The sequence below is a fragment of the Trachemys scripta genome, chromosome 5, assembly GCF_013100865.1.
Source record: "Trachemys scripta elegans isolate TJP31775 chromosome 5, CAS_Tse_1.0, whole genome shotgun sequence".
Classification (NCBI taxonomy): Eukaryota; Metazoa; Chordata; order Testudines; family Emydidae; genus Trachemys; species Trachemys scripta.
The window spans coordinates 133060533-133081054 of NC_048302.1; the positions used below are offsets into that span (position 1 = coordinate 133060533).

The 20522-nt window shown below is 42.6% G+C and overlaps 1 protein-coding gene across 1 annotated transcript in view; it reads right to left on the bottom strand.

The window, feature by feature from the left end:
• The window catches only part of SLC4A11 (solute carrier family 4 member 11), a 148760-nt gene that overhangs the window by 60122 nt on the left and 68116 nt on the right, over positions 1-20522 (bottom strand). The window contains exons 5-6 of the mRNA XM_034772551.1: positions 15135-15366; positions 12648-12729 (exon numbers count right to left, since the gene is read on the bottom strand). Of these exons, the coding sequence (XP_034628442.1) occupies positions 12648-12729; positions 15135-15366 (314 nt within the window). The remainder of the gene's footprint in view (positions 1-12647; positions 12730-15134; positions 15367-20522) is intronic.

The following is a 20522-nucleotide window of genomic DNA, read 5'->3' on the forward strand; positions in this document are numbered from 1 at the left end:
TGTTCTCTAACAACACGGTATTCATAAAAGGCTCTTTAAATTACAGGTCTCATTTCTGCATCACTGCCCAATATATTTCTTTTTTTTAAAAGTTACATTTAAAGCAGCATTCAAGACAAGAGGCTAGGTCCTCCGCTGGCGTGACCTGGCATAACTCCACTTCGCTGATGATACAGAGATTCACGCCAGCTGAAGACCTTAAGATCTTATCTAAGCAAGAACAGACATTTCTCACACAAATTATTAATGTTTAAGATATACACACTCATCAGAAATAAAAACAAGCAATCTCATCAGGTCAAGAAAGGAAATTAATTACTTTCACCAGTAAGAAAAATGGAACCATGGTTGCTCATTAGAGCTAGCCAGCTATCCTTTTCCTGTCCTAGAGTAGCACAGCAACATTTTGGTTCTTTTACACTGCAGGTACGTCTAAGAAAACAATGCCCCAAGCGTGATATATCAAGTCTTAAACCTTCTGAGACCAGAACCACTTGTGAGGGACGCAGTCTTGACAACTTGGAAGGTCCATTTAGACTTTTATTGACACTTTGCCAAGAGGAATATCTGGTAATGTACTAGAAAACCCAGTCCCACAGACCTGCTTCTTGATCTAGTCTTGAACCTCTCCTGGTAGGCTATCCAGGTGAAAGTAGATCCCATCCTTACCTGTCACCATCATAAAGAATGCCTACAGAACAGAATGCAAGGAAGGACTGGCCACAGCAGAAATTGGACCATCTCCTCAATCACCAATAATTCATCTTTGGAGAGTTAAATTATTGGTCAAGAAGGTTTTTGACTTGACAGCTTGAATGGAAAAGTAAATTGAAGGCAGAGAAAGGTTCCACAACATCCCTGTGCGCAAAGGAATAACCAGAACTACACAAGCAAGGCTGATTATGGTGGCTGCAGACTTATTATACGGAAAAAATAGGTGTTTAAGAACGTTAGAAAGCTTACTCTTGTAAGCATGAGGGCAAAGGCACTTGTATTCACAGGGTTTCATTAATAGAATAAAGTCCCGTAATCATTCCTCTAAAGGAGCCTTTCTTTTTACAAAAAAATAGATAGCTGTCAAGGAACAAACATGGCGGAAGAGTTCATTTCATGATTAAAAACGATGCATTGTGTTATTATTAGGCATAATTTTGCACCGGTTACTGTATTTTAAACATCTCAGATTTGAAAATGTGCTATTTTAAAATCTAAAATAGTAATGAGAGGGATTTTTCATTGTAACTTTAAGACGATAACAGAGAAATTCTTTGGAGTCCAGACTAATCATTACTTTTTAAAATGTGCAAAATCCAATCCACGTTCCTAGTTATGTTCGGTGATGAAGCAGAGACACATCAGTGTCCCATGCTATGATTAATTACAGACATTAAAACTGAAAAATTATTTACTACTCTTAAAAGTTATTATTGTTTGTACAGCTGTTTTGATCAGCATCCAAAATAGCCTCATGCATCATGTTTTAAAATGCTACCTGGGAGTTTGAGTGAGTTAGCGCCTCCAGAGGGACCATTATGATGACATAATTAATATATTAGAATAAGCAAATATCCAGCTACACTCCCATCTTGTTGAAAGATTATTCCTTTGCTTCGTTAGTCATGAGAGCTTTATCAAATCAACCGAACAATTGCAAAACAAATCTTTCATGTGCCTTATAAATGCAATCAAAGGAAATGGCTCTTCCACAACTTGACATTTGCCTCCTCATGGTCTGACTTTTCCAAACTCAGCCCTTTTAAAAATAGGGACTGTATCCTGGCAAGAAAGGAATAGCTCGGTGCCAACATTGCTTCAAGTTAATAAAAATGCTATGAAGAATTCCTTTTAAATAACCCATATAAAAATATAGGGGTTATTCAAGAATCATCCCAACAAGAACATCAAGGACAGAGATGCAAGGAAAGATCTGCAGGCTGTTGCTTGCTGCTATATTAATAACTTATATGGCAAATTCTTTCTTAAGCATTGGATAATTAATCCTCATCATTGTCCTAGGAGGTAAGTAAGTATTAGTATGTGAACCTACACAGGTAGAGAGCATGATCTATCCCTTAACCTCAGGGGCATGGAGGAGCTATCTGGCTGGACATAGAGGGGGATAATATGTAGGGGAGACTTGAGGAGACCCAATGCCTCTCAAAGCTCCCATTAAAGCAGGGCACCTTTTACAAGCCGGGATTAGATTAATTCCTGACCCCCGGTTTTGGGAGAAGGTCCACTACACTATATTTTGAATTCACTATCAAAATCAACTGGCTCTTATGAGACAGAAAAAACATTTAGACACTCATGTATTTCAGGGATGAGATCTGGTTTAGAACGATAGTACATTGTAAAAGAGGTCTTACCCAGATCAGCCCCTTTATTTTCATTCCAATGACAATCTTTGGAAGGGCTTTTTGACAGAAGGGTGCTGTCAATGACCACAGTCCCAAAAGTTATCCCCACTGGCTCAGAAGTCTCAAGCTCATGGATGCACTCAAAATGCAGATTTCTACTTGCATGGAAGTACGAGACTGCATCACATCAGTAAGGATCTGTCAGCTGGGGACTGCCTCTCCTGCAGCCTTAAGTCCCCAGCAAATCACCTCCTATGAGAACACTGCCAAATGCAAGAGTGAAGCAAGAACAAACAAACAAACAACCAGATTTTGACAAAATCTCTTATTTACTCTGGTTTCTGTGTCTAGTATCTAGCAGGCCACTCTATTCATGAATTCTCAGACACACGACCTGGTAAGACTGACTGAAGACTTCTGTTCTAACAAAAACTAGAAGGCAACACAAGCCGTTGCCTATTTCAAACAAGCACGAAGTGGCAGAGAAACAGTGCAGTGGATTTCTGTCTGTAGTAAACTCAGTGAATGTAAGAATGGCTATACTGGGTTAGACCAAAGGTCCATGTAGCACAGTATCCTGTCTTCCGACAGTAGCTAATGCCAGGTGTCCCAGAGGGAATGAACAGAACAGGTCATCATCAAGTGATTGTCGCCCATTCCCAGCTTCCAGCAAATAGGCTAGTGAGCGAATTAACAAGACTTATTCCACCCTTGACTGAGGCAGTGTACAGTTTAGCTCACTGACCTCTGGTAGAGCTCCTGCCCTGAAGAACAGCATCCTAAGTCATCTGAACTGGAAAAGAAATGTACTTCAGGGACTGTTGAGCTGCTCTGTCTGTAAAGAATCTCGCCTTCCTGTTCACTTTGATGTTCAAAATGGCACACACCCTTTCAGATTGCCAGACAGAGTGCAATAGGTACAGAGGAGTTCTTTTAAACTGTTCCAGAGATGCATGGATACTGGTGACATGCTTTGGGGTTCAACCTAGACCAGTAAGGGGTTTAATCACCACTTATAATAATAATAATATATGGAGATATCCTATCTCCTAGAACTGGAAGGAACCCTGACAGGTCATCGAGTCCAGCCCCCTGCCTTCACTAGCAGGACCAAGTACTGATTTTGCTCCAGATCCCTAAGTGGCCCCCTCAAGGAGGGAACTCACAACCCTGGGTTTAGCAGGCCAATGCTCAAACCACCGAGCTATCCCTCCCCCTTGCTCTGTTACCCTAAGTGCCTGTTTGCTGTGCAGCTTTGATTCAGGTCTCACATAAGCTGGCTGTTGGTATCAAACACATGGATCTCCCCCTGGCTTCCACCGCCCAGTTACTCTTTACAGGGGGAACCTCAACAACCCTTCCAGCCCCCAGTTCTCCCCCCAAACCACCCTTCTTTGCCCTTCTTACTGTAGCACCCACAAAACCGTATCAAGTTCACTGCTCCTTTAAAGATATGGTAATAAGCAGCTAATTCACTTCAGGGGGGGTTGACAAACCCCCCACTTCAATCAAAGCCCTGAGTTGGTTTATGGTCAACGTAAAAAGTTTATTAGCAAAAGGACATAATTTAAGTGATATCAAGTATAGGGAATAAGGACAGAAACGGTCACAAACAAGCAGAAGTAAAAATAATGCTTCTAAAGCTAAAACACAACAAACCAGAGTCTTTTGTTCAAAGAAATTTTTCTCACCACGGTCGTTCTTCCAGCCTGGCTGGCCTGTCCTTTAGCCAGGACCCAACATACAGAGCTCAAAGTGCTTCGTTTCTCTGACTCCTCAAGTGAGGAATGCCAAAAATGGCTTTTCCTCTCTGCTCATATCCTTGAAGTTTTCATCTTTGTTTTCAAAGTCAGGAAGCCCTCCTGGGGGCTCAGCTTGCTTGAGCCAGGTTAATTTTTGCAGTCTCCTCCCGCTCTCGTGACAGTTTGTGGTGATCTCCTCCACTCATTAGTTTGATGGTTTTGTTTACCTTTTATGTAAAGGTACCGTCATTATCTCCCTTTGCTCAGTTTACACTGGAGACCCATTCAAGCAGACAGAACCATTCCTTTGTCTAGGAGGAGGTGACTTAAGCCCAGTCTACAAAACACCTTTTAAGAACGTATTTCCAGCACATACTTAGAATTCTCCATACAACATCCACTCATACATCATGCAATAATATTCCTGACCAGCGTGTTACCAGTTTGCACATGATATTTCGAGAGACACCTTTTAGGTACAGATTATGACAACAGGGTATAAGGTGTAGTGAGTGTGTCAGGCTTGACAAGAGTTGCTGACACAGCATAGTGAACCACCAGTCAGCCTCTGGCTAGGTCTCACTGGAGGGAGTGGGGGTTGACTTAAGATACGCAACGTTGGCGTATCTTAGGTCAATTTACCTGGCCATGAGGACGGTGGTGAGTTGACCGCTGCTGCTCCCCCGTCGACTCCGCTACCGCCTCTCACCACGGTGGAGTTCCGGAGTCGACGGCAGAGCGATCGGGGATTGATTTTATCGCGTCTACACTAGACACGATAAATCGATCCCCGATAGATCGATCACTACCTGCCGATCTGGCGGGTAGTGTAGACGTACCCTAAGTGTCACGTGGGGCAAAGAGCCAGTCCAGAGCTGCCTATGAACTTGGTGCATCCGAGAGGCCGCACCCACATTAAAACTAGTACTCAAACGAATGCGGCTGTGTTGTGTCACACAGGGCAACTCCTGTATTTCATAGGCCCATTCAAATAGAAATCTACAGCTCTATTAGTACCCAGGGTAGGTAGATTAGCTTTCTCTGTGAGCGAGAGTGACGTCTATGGAAAAGCTACTGGCAAGTTTGGTTAGGACGTAATTCTGTTAACAGTCTGGGGAGAAATTCTGGATGCAAACAAAGGATAACTTTATCTCTGCGAACAACTGTAAAAGGGGGTCTCACCATGAGATCCTGAAGCTCTCTCTCCTTCTGTGGCTGCAATAAAGGCTGTTTTAATAGACAAATGAAGCAGGGAACATTCTTTCATGAGTTCGAAGGAACGTTCATGAGCTGAATGAATACGAGACCAAGATCCCACGTAGACATGGGCTCTGTAACCGGAGATGTTCATTAACCCCTTCAAAAATCTTTTTTCAGACTGTGGCTGGACAGAGTCTTTCGCTGGACTAAGCAGCAAAGAACAAGAGAAGGCTGCGAGATGTACTTTTACTAACAACATGGAGGTTTCAAATTACATTTGTACTCTGGTATGGACTGAACAGGAGCTGAAGCTGGGTTTCATGTTATTGTTGATTACTCACAAAGAGAACCTTTTCCACTTATGATCGTAACACAGGCAAGTTGAATACTTCCTAGAGTTCAATAGAATCTCCTGTACCTTGTCTGAACAGGACAGTTCAAGATCTCTCAAAGTCCTATGGCCCATGCTGTCAAGTGGAGAGAGTCTGGGTTCAGATGGCAACTCCGACACCTCTGCTGGGTCAATAGATCTGGAATTGTGGGGAGAGACAGATAGTTGCAGTAGATCGGAGAACTACTGTTCTTTAGATCAGGTCTGGATAATCAGAATAACTTTGGCTTTAGCTTGTTTGATTTTCGTCACTCTTCGAATTAGAGGAATTCGGAGGAGAGGCTGAGAGAAGACATATCCCCCCCCAGAGTCCAGAACAAACACGGCCGAAGTAGACCAAGTGTCCTCTCTTGCTAGGAATATTTTGTGCAGTCAGTTTTTGCAGATATGAATTAAAAAGGTTATCTACAAATATTTTTCAACTGCAACATTTTGTACCAAAGCACAGCAAGAAAAGGGTTCAGTTAAACTTCACTTTTCTTATTTTGGGGGATTTACATTAGATCTTGAATGTTTTCCTTAGTTAAGCTTTTAAATTCTTACTCCAATCACCATCCTTTCATTTGCTTTAGATGTTTTAAACAATTAACATAAACTTGTATCATTATGCACAATGCCTGCCTCATTCAGTCTTACTCTCACTCCAGCAATAGAAATGAGAAATAAATACAGTTTTGGAAAAAAGAAAGACAGCAGTGTCAGTTTAAAGGATAGCTGAGGGTCAAGGTGAGGAATGACACGCTGCAGAAGAACAATGGCAAAAGATTTATTTTAGGTTATTTTCCAATTAATATTACAGGAAAAACAGATTATTCTCCCGAACAAATCTTCCACTCAAGTTAAGTGAATTGTAATTTTTCTTCAGGCAAGGCATATGCTCTAAAAATATAGCTCTATTAAAAGCTCTTCTACACTAGCTACAGCAAAAATAGAGTAAAATAATAGATATAATTATAGTGCACAACTCATCCACTTCTTTCCCTCATAATCTTCCTCCCTCTCTTTTAATTAGAGTCACAAAGGGAGAAGGAAATAAGGAAAACTGTGAATAATAGCACTATAAACCTTTGGGTTATACGCTTATTTTTTCAAATCCTGATTGCCACGGAAATAAGTATTACTCACACACATGATTATTCAACTCTTAGGGTTGCCTTCTGTAGAAGAGAAAGCATGAATTTGTGTCATAAAACTGTATGTATTTAATTAATCAGAACATTTGTACCACAATTTCGCCTTTGATCAGTGCTTTGTTATGAAGTGACTTGCTCTATGAACATGTCCAAATAGGCATGTCATAAGTGACTGTGGCGGATGCTTGATGACACCTGCTGCTTATGTCGGGACTGTATCCTTTCACTATAAAGCTCAGTTTTCAGTTGCTCACAGCTTTCTGACAAGTTGGTTTCTTGGGCTGAAATTTTCCATGATTGTCTACAGACTGGGAGTGAATTTGTTTTTGAAAGCCTTCAACAATACACCTTCAGCTAGCTGATTGATGCCAGGATGGGAAAAGAGACTCTATTGCTGCTAAAGGAACATATTAAACAGATTTTTCTTTCATATGCACAAAATATGATTGAATTAAAATGTTTGAAATGTTCAAGAAGACAGTCCCTCTGAAGACTCTGTCAATTAAAAAAATTTAACAACTTTGGTCTAAGTATTTAATACCTGTTTGGGTCACACACAGCAGCTTTAGGTAGGTACAGTCCTAGAACAGAATGGAAACTAAAATCCACAGGACAAAATTTTCAGCACAGAAAACCTTCAGTGGTGAAGTCTCCCAGTAGAATAATTGATTCTTCATTGATTCTATTATCCTTCCCAACTCATTCGCAAATAAGCCTCCTACCATGATTCCTGCCCCGCTTTAGAGTACTTATTCCTGACACTCCTCGCAAGCTTACTCATCTTCGGACACTCGTTTACAGGAGGGGGAATAGAATTCAACACAATCTTCCACAGGATAGTGTTGTGAGTGCAGTGGAACGTTGTTGCTGATGCTGCAGTGTTGTTACTGCTGGCAGCGTGCTGCTCTTGGAGCTCCGACATCAGCGACACTAGCAGACAGCGTAGCACGTTAATTCAGCAGACCTTGGCGTTATTCATAGGAAAAAAACACATGCTTGGTTCGGTGGCGAAGGCATTTGGCCAGGTTTATTGTCGACAAAGCACAGTACTAGCGCCTCATAGGAGCTACAGGTACACTAACACATGTATGCCCTTGACAAAGTACCTGCTGAGTCAGTACACCAGGAGCTTGTTCCCTAGGCGGAACAAAGATGCCCCTCCTATGACTTCTCCTTCTATACATTGATACAAACAAGTTCCGTATGACACTCCAGATGTTGATAGTTACCACCCTTATCCATGTGCCTGTTAGTTCAAGCAAAACATCCTTATCCATTGTCCTATCATCCCATTCTTACCTTACGAGGGGTCAGTGTGTTCCTGCACCATCTCTTAAGAATGTGCTTACATAGTTACCTGAGAACGCTGGATAGGTGTTCCTGTACCATCCTCTCAGATCAGGAATGTGCTTACATGGGTAGCCAATACCTAGTGTATTATTTTGCCAAGGCCAGGCCTACTCGGATTCACAGCCTTTGGTTCACACTGTCAATTATGCCTAGGGCTCCAGCAAGGCTTACAGATAGCACGAAACTAGGTGCAAGCACCCCCCGACTTCACCAAATAGCAGGCAGGCCACCTAAAAACTGCTAGTAGATTGGAAGATTGAATCATAGGACTAGAAGGGACCTCAAGAGGTCATCATCTAGTCTAAGTCCTGCCTCAATGAAAGGGACAAGTATTATCTAGACCATCCCTGACAGGTGTTCATCATTGGAGATTTTTAAGAGCAGGTTATACAGAGATTCCACAACCTCCCTAAGCAAATTATGCCACTCCTTAACCACCCTGATAGAAAGTTTTTCCTAATGTCCAACCTAAACTGCCCTTGCTGCAACTTACGGCCATTGCTTCTTTTCCTATCCTCAGAGGTTAGAGAGAACAAATTTTCTCCCTCTTTCTTGTAACAACCTGTACTTGAAAACTGTTAGCATGTCCCCAGACTAAACAAACCCATTATTTTCAATCTTCCCTCATAGGTCATGTTTTCTAGACTTTTATCATTTTCGTTGCTCTTCTCTGGACTTTCTCCAATCTGTCCACATCTTTCCTGAAACGTGGTGCCCAGAACTAGACGCAATACTCCAGCGGAGGTCTAATAAGCGTGTAGTAGAGTGGAAAAATTACTTCTTGTGTCTTGCTGCCTTGGTCTGCAAGTGCCACCCCCTGCAGCTCCCATTGGCCGCGGTTCCTGGCCAATGAGCTGGGAGCCATGGAGTCAGCGCTCTGGGATGGGGGACAGAGGCAGACTGCCTGCAGAGCCGCCTGGCCACGCCTCCACCAGCAGGGATCAGGAGGTGCTTACAAGGAGCTGCTGGAGGTGAGAACTCCCTGCCATCTGGCACCCCAAGCCCCTCCTGGACCCAAACTCCCTCCCAGAGCGTGCCCCATAGCCCCTCCTACGCCTCAGCCCCCTGACGGCCCTGCACCAACTGCACTATAAACTGGACTTTCAGCTTTTACGGTACTTTGCATTTGTCCTTATTGAATTGCATCCTATTTTCTTCAGTTTGTCCAGATCATTTTGAATGATAACCCTATCCTCCAAAGCAACCCCTCTCAGATTGGTAGCGTCCACAAACTTTATACGTGTACTCCCTATGCCAGGGCTTCTCAACCTTTTTCTTTCTGAGGCCCCACAAACAGGCTATAAAAATTCCATGGCCCACCTATGCCACAATAACAGGTTTTCTGCATATAAAAGCCCGGGCCGACGTTAAGGGGTAGCAAGCAGGGCCATTGCCCAAAGCCCCATGCCACAGGGAGCACCATGAAGCTAAGTTGCTCAGGCTTCTGCTTCAGCCCCAGGTGGCAGGGCTCAGGGCTTCAGCCCCATGCAGTGGGACTTTGGCTTTCTGCCCTGGGCCCCAGCAAGTCTAACACTGGTCCTGCTTGGTGGACCCCCTGAAGCCTGCTCGTGACCCCTGCTAACTCATCGATTTATCTAACTCGTCGATGAAGATATTGAACAGAACCAAACCCAGAACTGGTTGACTGTGAACCACTGATAACTACTCTCTGGGAATGGTTTTGCCATAAGTTATGCACCCATCTTATAGTAGCTCCCTCTAGGTTGTATTTCTCTAGTTTGTTTATGTTTATCATCCCTACTTTGGATATCAGATACTGTTCCACACATATTGATGGGACTTCTATTGAGGTGGGGAGGGGGAAAGGAATAGCTCTTCCAGCTTCCTTATTGAAATCAATACCATATGAACACTTTATAGATCAAACACATTAAAACCACTGATGCCTCTATATCAACCCTCAGACGTGAAACACGGAAAAAGTACGGCAAACCATGCTCTGTTTGGAAATGAACCGCAAACATTCAGAAAAACAGACCTTTCTAAAGGACATACTACCATTCTCTATGCAGCTCTCAATAGCAGTAAAGTAACTATATTATTTATGCAGTCCTGTAGTGTACATGACATTTTATAGACATAAAAAACAAGGTCTCTCTCCCAAAAGAGTTTATAATCTAATTTACTGTCTTGACAGTATTATGATTATTTATCGTTTGTATTACCATAGGGCATAGGAGTCCTAGTCATTGACAAGGACCTCATTCTGCTAGGCACTGTACAGATGGAGAGTTTACCATTTAAGTACTTGTATGGTCCCCATGATCACAGCATACAGGTGCCTGTTTCTGCAGATAACTCAGCAAATAAAGACAGCTTCAACCTAGGGAGTGGGTGTGTGATGTGACAAAACTAGGTAAAGAAGAGAAGAGCTTTCTTTGGGTTTACCAGAATTTCGAGGTGCCAAAAGTGATGATTTCTCGACAGACATCCTGCAAACTGTGCACACCACTAGGGAGAGAATTCTAAACTAAATCAATCATGTTAATTACTAATGAATTTATATCAGGCTCTACCCTCCGCTGAAAGGGACGTTGGCAAGCAAGTTACCGAGCCGTCTTCTGCAACAGATCCGAACATAGTGGCCACACGTATAAAAATCCCTCAGCATACGCTATGGCTGATAAACTATCTGTTCTCCAAAACCTACCAAGTCACCAGCAACAAGGAAATGCATCACCAAATGATGGCTCAAAGGAGAAAACCCTTCCATTAAGATGTGGTTAAGGTAAGCCTTGAAACATTCTGCCTAAAGACAGTAAATCCTTTCCCCAACAGGTAAGTAAAAATATTGTTGGCCTTCTCAACATGTTCAGTCCCCGTGGCACATACGTAGACCTAGTGATCCAAAACACTCGTACTGGGGGATTGTAGGGGCTGTGAGCACTATTCCAGTCTACAGGTTGTAACACAGGCTGAGCATGCATTACATTACAATCTCACAATTAACTTTCACCCCTCCAGAGTTCCCAGGACATAGCCTGATTAACCCTGGCTGAGATACAGCTTCAACCATACTGAATCAGTAGCACTTAACTTACTAGAGTAAAACAATTATGCATCAAATACCCTCTGCCTAGATGTGGGGTTCTATACACACGTTCGACTTGTAGACTGGTCAGTAAATAACAGTGCATATACAATGCTACAAGTAACTTGCTCTTAATTTCATACAACAAATTAACACCCAAAATCTGTATAATATGTAATATATTTAATTATCTCTGAAGAGTCATTCTCTGTAGCACTCTCTCGCTTATACAACATGCAAAAACCCCAACCAAACCAAAGCTCTGATAGATTTATGAGCCAAGAACAAACATCATAGTATGGATGTGGTGGCAGGGTCCAGAGATGAGGACAAGTATTACGAGAGGAATGGAAATCCTCAATGCCACCACAATATCCACTTCAGTTTGAAACAGAAGACATCTCAGTCACTCTTCAGCAATCTATCAGACTAATAAGGGACATGTATATTCTCCTCTTGATACGCACATAATATTTCCAATGACATTATTACAACTTTTCAAAACCTATGTTTGAAAGAAACATGAGCAATGCAGAGGATGAAGTCAGAAGATCGGAGCTCATTTCCCAGATCAGTCAGTGACTTCTGGATTAATAGATTTTTAATGCCAGAAAGGACCAGTGTCATCATCTAGGTCTGACTTCCTGTAGAACACAGACCACAGAATTTCACTCAGTGATTTCAGCCAGCCCAACAACTTGTGGCTGAACTAAAATATATATCTTTCACAGAAACACTGAGTCCTAAATTAAAGATACCAAATGATGGAGTTTACCATATCCCCGGATAGTCTGTTTCAATATTTAATTACCCTCATTGTTAAATACGTGCATCTCACTTCAGCTTCCAGGCGCTGGTCTCAGTATACCTTTGCCTGATAGATTAAAGAGCCCTTTGGTGTAGGATCTCTTCCCTCTGGGTAGGTAGTGGGTAGACAATGATCAAACTGTCTCTTAATCATCTCTTAGATATGATAAACAGATCGAGCTGTTCAAGTGTCTCATTGTAACAAATGTTTTCCAGACCATGAACCTATCCAATTTCTGAATATCCTTTAAAAGTGTGCATACCAGAACTGGACACAGTATTCCAGCAATATTTTATCTAATATCATACAGGGGTAAAAAGTATTGTGCAACCTTCGTTAATTACTTAAACTGTCTGTCTCCGTTTCCCCATCTGTAAAATGGGGAACATTCACAGTACATCATATCAGTGCTAAGAAGTTTAATTCATTAATGTTTGAAAAAGCAATTCAAGATCCGTGGATGGAAGGTAGTGCAAAGTATTATTATTATGTGCCCATGAGCAGAAGGGAATAAATTCTCATTTATGCAATACATATTGTTTTGTACAGAAAAAAAATGTTTCTAGTTCTGGGCACCCCAGGAAGGGTTCCCAATAGTCTGATGTACTTACATGATACAGAGCCAGGACTGTTGATATTGAACCCCTGTGACGGTTGCTGTGACCCCCTGAATTGTATCGGATAGGAGGTGAACTAGAGGGGGAAAAAAAAAAAAAAGAGAGACAGACACTTAGAAATTGTAACTCTGTAGAATTGCAGCTTCATCAAACCAGACTCATGCAGAGTTCTGATGGAAAACACTGTCAAAGCACTGGCATGAATACTGCACTTTGATTCACTTATCTGCTGATTGGATTGATGCACAGGAAAAAAGGTTAAAAGATAGAAACACGCAGCCTGATGTTTTCAAATACTGTCCTTAAAAGACATTTTACAGTCTTGAGTGGCAACGTTCTTCTCTTCGTTACAAAGCTGACAGAGTCAGGCTATAAGGCCTCTCTTATAGAAAAAAAATAAAATAAGGTTAGGCTGAATCCAATTATCAAAAGATGAAATCTTATCCTTTGGTTGGACTATTTTATTCCCATTGCTTGTTCTGTGGAACAATTTATAACTTTATGCTCAATTGCCATTGAAAAGAGGCAGAAAATCTGTACTGCACATAGCTATAAATATATGCGTATATGAATGAATGAAAGCTTAGCACGGAATAACCAAAGCAGGAACATATGTGCTACTCACTCAGGAGTCTTGTCAAATTTGTTAATTAAATTAAAGGTGGGACCCCTGTATTTTAAGTAACACACATTTGTATATTCACGTAAATATTTTATTCTCAATGAAGAGTTTCTAAAATGCACAAGGATGCTTGCAATCAATGGCTCTTCCTTCAGCTAGTGTTGCATGGGTAATGGACTGGAGGGCCGGGTGCTGGTGCCATGTACTGTCACATGGTTGAGTACGATTTGATCACTGGCTCCAGTGTCTTATGCTGTAGGCCAGCTGGTGTTGCTCCTACGGCATCTCACTGAATTTCTGGAGAAGAGGAACTGCCTCCTGTCACTTTCATTTGATTGTCAAATCTCAGAGGGTTATCCGTGTTAGTCTGTATCCACAAAAACAATGAGGAGTCCGATGGCACCTTAAAGACTAACCGATTTGAGCATAAGCTTTCATGGGTAAAAAAACCCCACTTCTTTAGATGCATGCTGTGAAAATTACAGATACAGGCATAAATATACTGGCACATGAAGAGAAGGGAGTTACCTTACTAGTGGAGAACCAGTGTTCACAGAGCCAATTCAATCAGGGTGGATGTGGTCCACTCCCAATAACTGATAAGAAGGTGTCAATACCAAGAGACGGAAAATTGCTTTTGTAATAAGCCAACCACTCCCAGTCTCTATTCAAGCCCAAATTAATGGTGTTAAATTTGCAAATGAAGAGAAACTGCAGAGCTACATATGTTCCGGACTCCTCATTGTTTTCATTTAACTGAGAAACAATGTTAAATGGCTCCAAAGGAAGTTCTGTCTAGGGTCTTGGCTACACTCGCGGATTCACAGCCGCTCTCTCGCAGCGCTGCAAGTACTCCACCTCTCCGAGGGGAATAGCAGGTGCTGATTACACTGGCGCTTTACAGCGCTGCACTCAGGGGGGGTGTTTTTTCACACCCCTGAGCGCAGCAAGTGCAGCGCTGTGAATTGCCAGTGTAGCCAAGGCCTAGGTCTCCTCAACTGGTTAGATATTTGCAACCATGCAGGATTTCAGCAGAGCCACAGAGGAATTCACAAGCATGTGTCAAGTTGGGTGATTTTAGGCTTAGGGTACATCTACACTACCTGCCGGATTGGCGGGTAGTGATCAATCTATCAGGGATTGATTTATCACGTCTAGTGTAGACGCGATAAAATCGATCCCCGATCGCTCTGCCGTCGACTCCGGAACTCCACCGCTGTGAGAGGCGGAAGTGGAGTCGACGGGGGAGTGGCAGCGGTCGACTCGCCGCCGTCCTCACGGCCAGGTAAACCAACCTAAGATATGCCGACTTCAGCTACGCTATTCGTGTAGCTGAAGTTGCGTATCTTAGGTCGACCCCCCCGGTGTAGACCTAGCCTTAGAGAGATTCCCATGGCAGAGCTGAGTGTTTCTGGGAGCAAGCGGTACCAGTCCCGAAGGCACTCAAACAAACAAACAAGCTCTAACAGAAAGAGTAATATTCCAAACCAAAGGGTAATGAAATACAAAGAGCACTTCAATGCTGATGATGACCCATCCCTTCAGACTGAACCAATAGGACTTAACCTAGACACAAAGTCAATATTCCAGTTTAAGTATAAAATGTATCTTTTAACAATTCAGACAGACACAACATGGGATAACTCAGCTACCACATTAATAAGTGACTCAGATGTAAATGTTACCAATGGCATGACACACAACATATGAGCATGTGGTCACGGGGAACGAGCAGTAAATACTCAGACTCATAAGCAAGAATGAAAATGGTACAAAGCAATTTAGATGTTGTTCATAAGAGTCGAAACATGCAGCTCAGATAGAAAGTCCACAGCTACAATAAATGAAGAGGTAGTTACCGTTCCCTTCCCTGGGGGCTCCCGAATCGGTGAATAAAGTGCTCATTATTTTGTCAAAGTTGCAGCTTGGCTCTGTGTTGTCAGAATCTTCAGCGAAGTGTTTCAGCATCTCTCGAAGGACATCATCCAAGGAGGTTGCGGTCTCATCCAGTATGATGATAGCTCTGGCCAGGAACCCATCCAGGTCACGGTGGGCTCTGACTTCTTCCTCAAAATTCTTTAATTTCAGGTACTGTATTAGGGAAAGGTTCTCTCATTAGACGTTTCATACGAACGCTATATGTACCAATGAACTACTAGAGTACCCTGACCGTCTGCATAGTTAGCCACAAATATGCAGTTCGTTTGGGCTGTAACACGGACACAAATCTGAAGATTTTGTGCTACACATCCCGCGGGACACTGGGAGTGCCGTAGACGCCCACTCACAGCCAAGAAAGTCAGAGAGAGAGAGACTGGGAACACAGCCAGGCTTGACCACAGCAGAGCAGCAGCACTGTGATAACTCTATAGGTTATTTTTTGTTAGTTAAATAATTCATTATCATTGAACTAAGGATCTGCAGTTCCAGCTCATGTCACTGGAAACTGTGGGTGCTTGGGTACTGTTAAAAGATCAAATAGATACTGCAATACATTTACAATTCTACAGGTGCTTCAGGCAAAGTTATGGCAAAAGGACATATAGAAAAATAAACATTGTAAATACTAGTGCTAAATGAATGGTTAAGGTTCCTAAGTCCCATTTTCTAGAGTGAGTTAGGCCTATAGGAGTCTAAATCTGATCGTAAATCGATCAGATTTAGGCTCTTAAGTCACCTTTGAAAAGGTGACTTAAGCACTTTCAAAAATGTTACCCTATATCTTTATTGTTGGGGTCCACATTTGTCTCATACATGACAAATGCAACCTCTTTCCCTTTTCCATTTATAGCCTAATCAGAGTGTAACTAACATTTTACTAATGACTTTAATGATCAAGTTGTCAGTACAAGCAACACATCCATTGCCATGAACACTGTTTTACTTTGCATCAATCAATTTCTTACCTAGAATAATTTAGACCAGGGGTCAGCAACCTTTCAGAAGTGGTGTGCCGAGTCTTCGTTTATTCACTCTAATTTAAGGTTTTGCGTGCCAGTAATACATTTTAACGTTTTTAGAAGGTCTCTTTCTATATGTCTATAATATATAACTAAACTATTGTTATATGTAAAGTAAATAAGGTTTTTAAAATGTTTAAGAAGCTTCATTTAAAATTAAATTAAAATGCAGAGCCCCCGGACCGGTGGCCAGGACCCAGGCAGTGAGAATGCCACTGAAAATCAGCTCGCTACCCCTGATTTAGACAGAGAAGGATTATTTTAAGGAACTAGGCTTCCCTCTTCTCAAAGCCTTTGTTGCCATATGTTCATTACAAGGGAGATTGAACTACTACTTAATCTTTCTATTACTACTTTTATTGTGGCAACCCCAGGAAGTCCAACTGAGGAACAGGGGGCCCTATTGTACTAGACACTGTACAGACGAGTAACAAAAGAGCTGGTGCCTGCCCCAGAGTACATCTATCTATCAGACAACCCAGATAAACAGGGTAGGATAAGACAACAGCAAAACAAACAGTTAAGCAGAAGTCTCCATTTGCCCCTCACCTAATCAAAGCCAGACAGGCATGGAGCAGGCACCACGGCAGAGGTGAGGTTTAAGGAGCTATTGTAAATAAGGTAACAGAGTGGCTTTGCAGATTTTAACAGGGTCCTTCTCCCATGCATAAGGGTCAGTGGGAGAACCACAAAGGTGTTTGAGAGAAAACGGGACTGAACAGCAGTAACTGTTGGCAGAGCAGCATGAAGTGCTTTGAACATGCCCATCGCCCCTCTGATTCACCTCACAACATACTGCTTCTCCGGGCGTTTTTTACAGAGATATATAGCACCCTGTTGAAATCTACGCGCTAGGATCCCCAACTTTCACTCATTGAAGCGAATGGCACGTAGCATCCTCAGCAGTGTATTTCAAACCAAAGGGTAAAGAAATACAGAGAGCACTCCAATGCAGATGGCTCATCCCTTTTGGGCCGTACCAAGAGGAATCTCTTCAGTGACACACAATTTAAGTCACAATTCCAGATGGGAAGGATGGTCTAGGTCAGTGGCTCTCGACTTTTCCAGACTATTGTACCCCTTTCAGGAGTCTGATTGGTCCCGCGTACCCCCAAGTTGCACCTCTCTTAAAAACTACTGGCTTACGAAATCAGACATAAAAATACAAAAAAAAAAAAAGCGTAACAGCACACTAGTACTGAAAAATGGCTGACTTTCTCATTTTTACCAGATAGTTATAAAATAAATCAATTGGAATATTAATTTTGTAACTATATTTCAGTGTATAGTATATAAAGCAGTATAGACAAGTTAGTGCTTTTTCTTAGCCTGTTGTAAACTAGGCAAATATGTAGATGAGTTGATGTACCCACCGGAAGACCTCTCCGTACCCCCAGGGGTAGGTGTACCCCAGACTGAGAACCACGGGTTTAGCGATTAGAGCACTAGCCTAGGAGTTGGCAGACCAGGGTTCAAATCCCTGCTCTGCCAGACTTCCTGAGTGACCATGAGCAAATCACTTGGGGAAATGAGGTACAGAAAGACTATCTGTAAAATGGGGATAACAGCATTGTCCTGTCTCACAAGGTGTGAGGGTAAAAATGCTAAAGATTGTGACGTGCTCAGAAGCTACAGTCATGTGGGCCAGAGAAGTACCGTAAGACAGTATTAGGTAACTACCAAAAATTACTTACATTTTAGGTTAATGTAACTATGGCACTCAAGCCGAACTAATCCCCCAGCTAGGTCGACGGAAGAACGCTACCCCTTCCATTGGTGTAGGCTGGGTCTGCACTATAGGGTTATGCCAACATAGCTACAGTACCATAGCTATACTGCTACAGACCCCGCAAGGCAGCCAGGGCCTTAGCTGGAAATGCTGGGGACTTAGCTCAAACGAGGGGCTTGTCTACACTACCACGCGGGGTCGATCTAAGATACACAACTTCAGTGACGTGAATAGCGTAGCTGAAGTCGATGTACTTAGATCTACTTACCGCGGTGTCTTCACTGGGGTAAGTCAACACCTGACCCTCTCCCGTTGACTCTGCTTGCGCTGCTCATTCTGGTGGAGTACCCGAGTCGACGGGAGAGCGCTCAGCAGTCGATTTATCGCATCTATACTAGACGCGATAAATTGACCCCCGCTGGATCGATCGCTGCCTGCTGATCCAGTGGGTAGCGTAAACAAGCCCTAAATCTGCTCTATGAAGAGAAAATTCACTTGTTAAGCACAAAATATTTGTGAAGGAGTGGTCATTAATCTCGTCTTAAACAACGTGTAAGTCACAATGGGATACTTTATGCTGGAATCGTCCTAATGAAAACTGAAAAAGCCTTACAACAATACAGTTGTTGTAAGAGGAAGAAAAAAATTCTTTATACTCCTAAAGTACAATTGCAACATTGCAAACCAAAGTTGTCTTCATTGTAAGAGGGAAACAAAGAGTCTTTTCATTCAAGAACATAATTAACATTGCTTTCCCCCTTCACAAGTGATATCCATGGCTCCACGGCCAACAACAATAAATGTGAGTTATCAACAAGGCCCAAAAGGAGTTTTATCTGTTGGGCTACTGCTGCTTTGGTGATTACATCTGCTCACAAATGCTGCAAGAAAGTTTCAAAAATGTGTTCCAAAAATGTATTCTCATGAGCATTATTTCCTAGTTTTCCCATTGTCGAGGTTGCTTGAGGCAATTCACTCAATTGATTGGGGCTCTCATAAGCAGGTTCAAATCCTGCCAACAATCATAGAATCAAACAATATGTTTGGCTTCTTTGAGTCTCATGCTTACAGGGCATAAGCTGATCAACAGCTGGAGGCAAGAAATATTTCCTCTCTGTAGATGATACAGGACTACACGAATAGCTGCACTATAGGAATTTATGTACTCCTCTCATGTATCTGCCATAAGCCACTGTCCAAGACTGAACACTAAAATATGTCTCAATAGAGAAAAAAAGAAAAGGCATTGGTCCATTCCAGATAACTGGCTGAATTGAAAACTCTTCAACAGCAAGATTACAAGTATCCAGTCTAAAGCTGTAACTTGTTCAACTGGAAAGCAGGCATTAAGAATTTAATTCTCCTTTAAAAATCACTGCAATATACTCGCAGATTTGAATGATACACAACAGCTTGCAGTGATCAATGCTCTGCAACTTGGACCAGAGAGAGATTTAAAAATAGGAAAAAAAATTGGAAAAACAGATCAGTTCTTTCTTGACATACCTGCTGAGATTTCTGCATTCTGATTTTCCCTGACAGTAGTTGATGGCAAAACACCTACAAGAGCATACGGAAATGTTGCTCCACTGTAGCTATCTGTGATGCCATCCTTGTCACAGGGGAGATCAGAATCTGCCTGTGCATTCTAGCCAATACAACGCTTTGGAATTTACCTCAGTGAAAAGTGACCAGTCTTTAAACCAACTGGTCTCGCCAATTCTACTGAGAGTCACCACACACTCTACTCGTGCATCGCTCAGTCACCAAGAGTTGCAGCGAGGGCGCCACATGCCCCCAGTCAAAATGGTCACAACATATCATGTTCCTCTGTTGGTCTCCCAATCCCCCTCTCCCATTGCACTGCTACCCCTCCATCCACTGCCTTCTGAACGATACAGTCGCCCCCATCGGGCGTTCTCTCGTCTTTGGGCAATACTAAGAGAAGGGGAGCTCCAGCTGCAGAGAAGAAGGAGACTTGAGTAGAGTACAGAAGAGGTACTCCCATCACTGCTGTCAAAAAATAAATTAAGTCAACTCTGCCTGCTCCTGATTGGTGGGGAAGGAGGCATACATTCAGCCAGCATGGCAGATGGCTGGCTGGGGAAGGGTGCCCTGAAGTACAGCAGTGTCTTCCTGAAAACAAGACGGTGACAGCTCTGAACGTGTTCTATCTGGGGACTTCGGGCTGCAGATGAGGGTTAGTGTGGGAGAATGGCAGAAAAGCAACTCCTTACCCCTACCCTGAGCAACCCAAATAACATGGTGGCCCGTGACTTGCAAGATGCTTTGAGTGCCAACTACTCTGGCATTCACAGTGAAGGATTCACCAGAAAGGAGCAAATTCCAAACAAAAGTGAGAATCCAGTTTAAAAAAAAGGGGACGGGGGGAGAAATACATCCATACTCTCTAGGTCAGTGGTTCTCAACTTGCAGGCCCAATCAGCACACAGCTGCAGCCCATGTGACATCCTCAGGGCCATACATGATGTGTAAATATTGTGTGGATGCACCCTCTCCCCCCCTAAAGCATAGAGAGTTGCATATGCAACCCACAG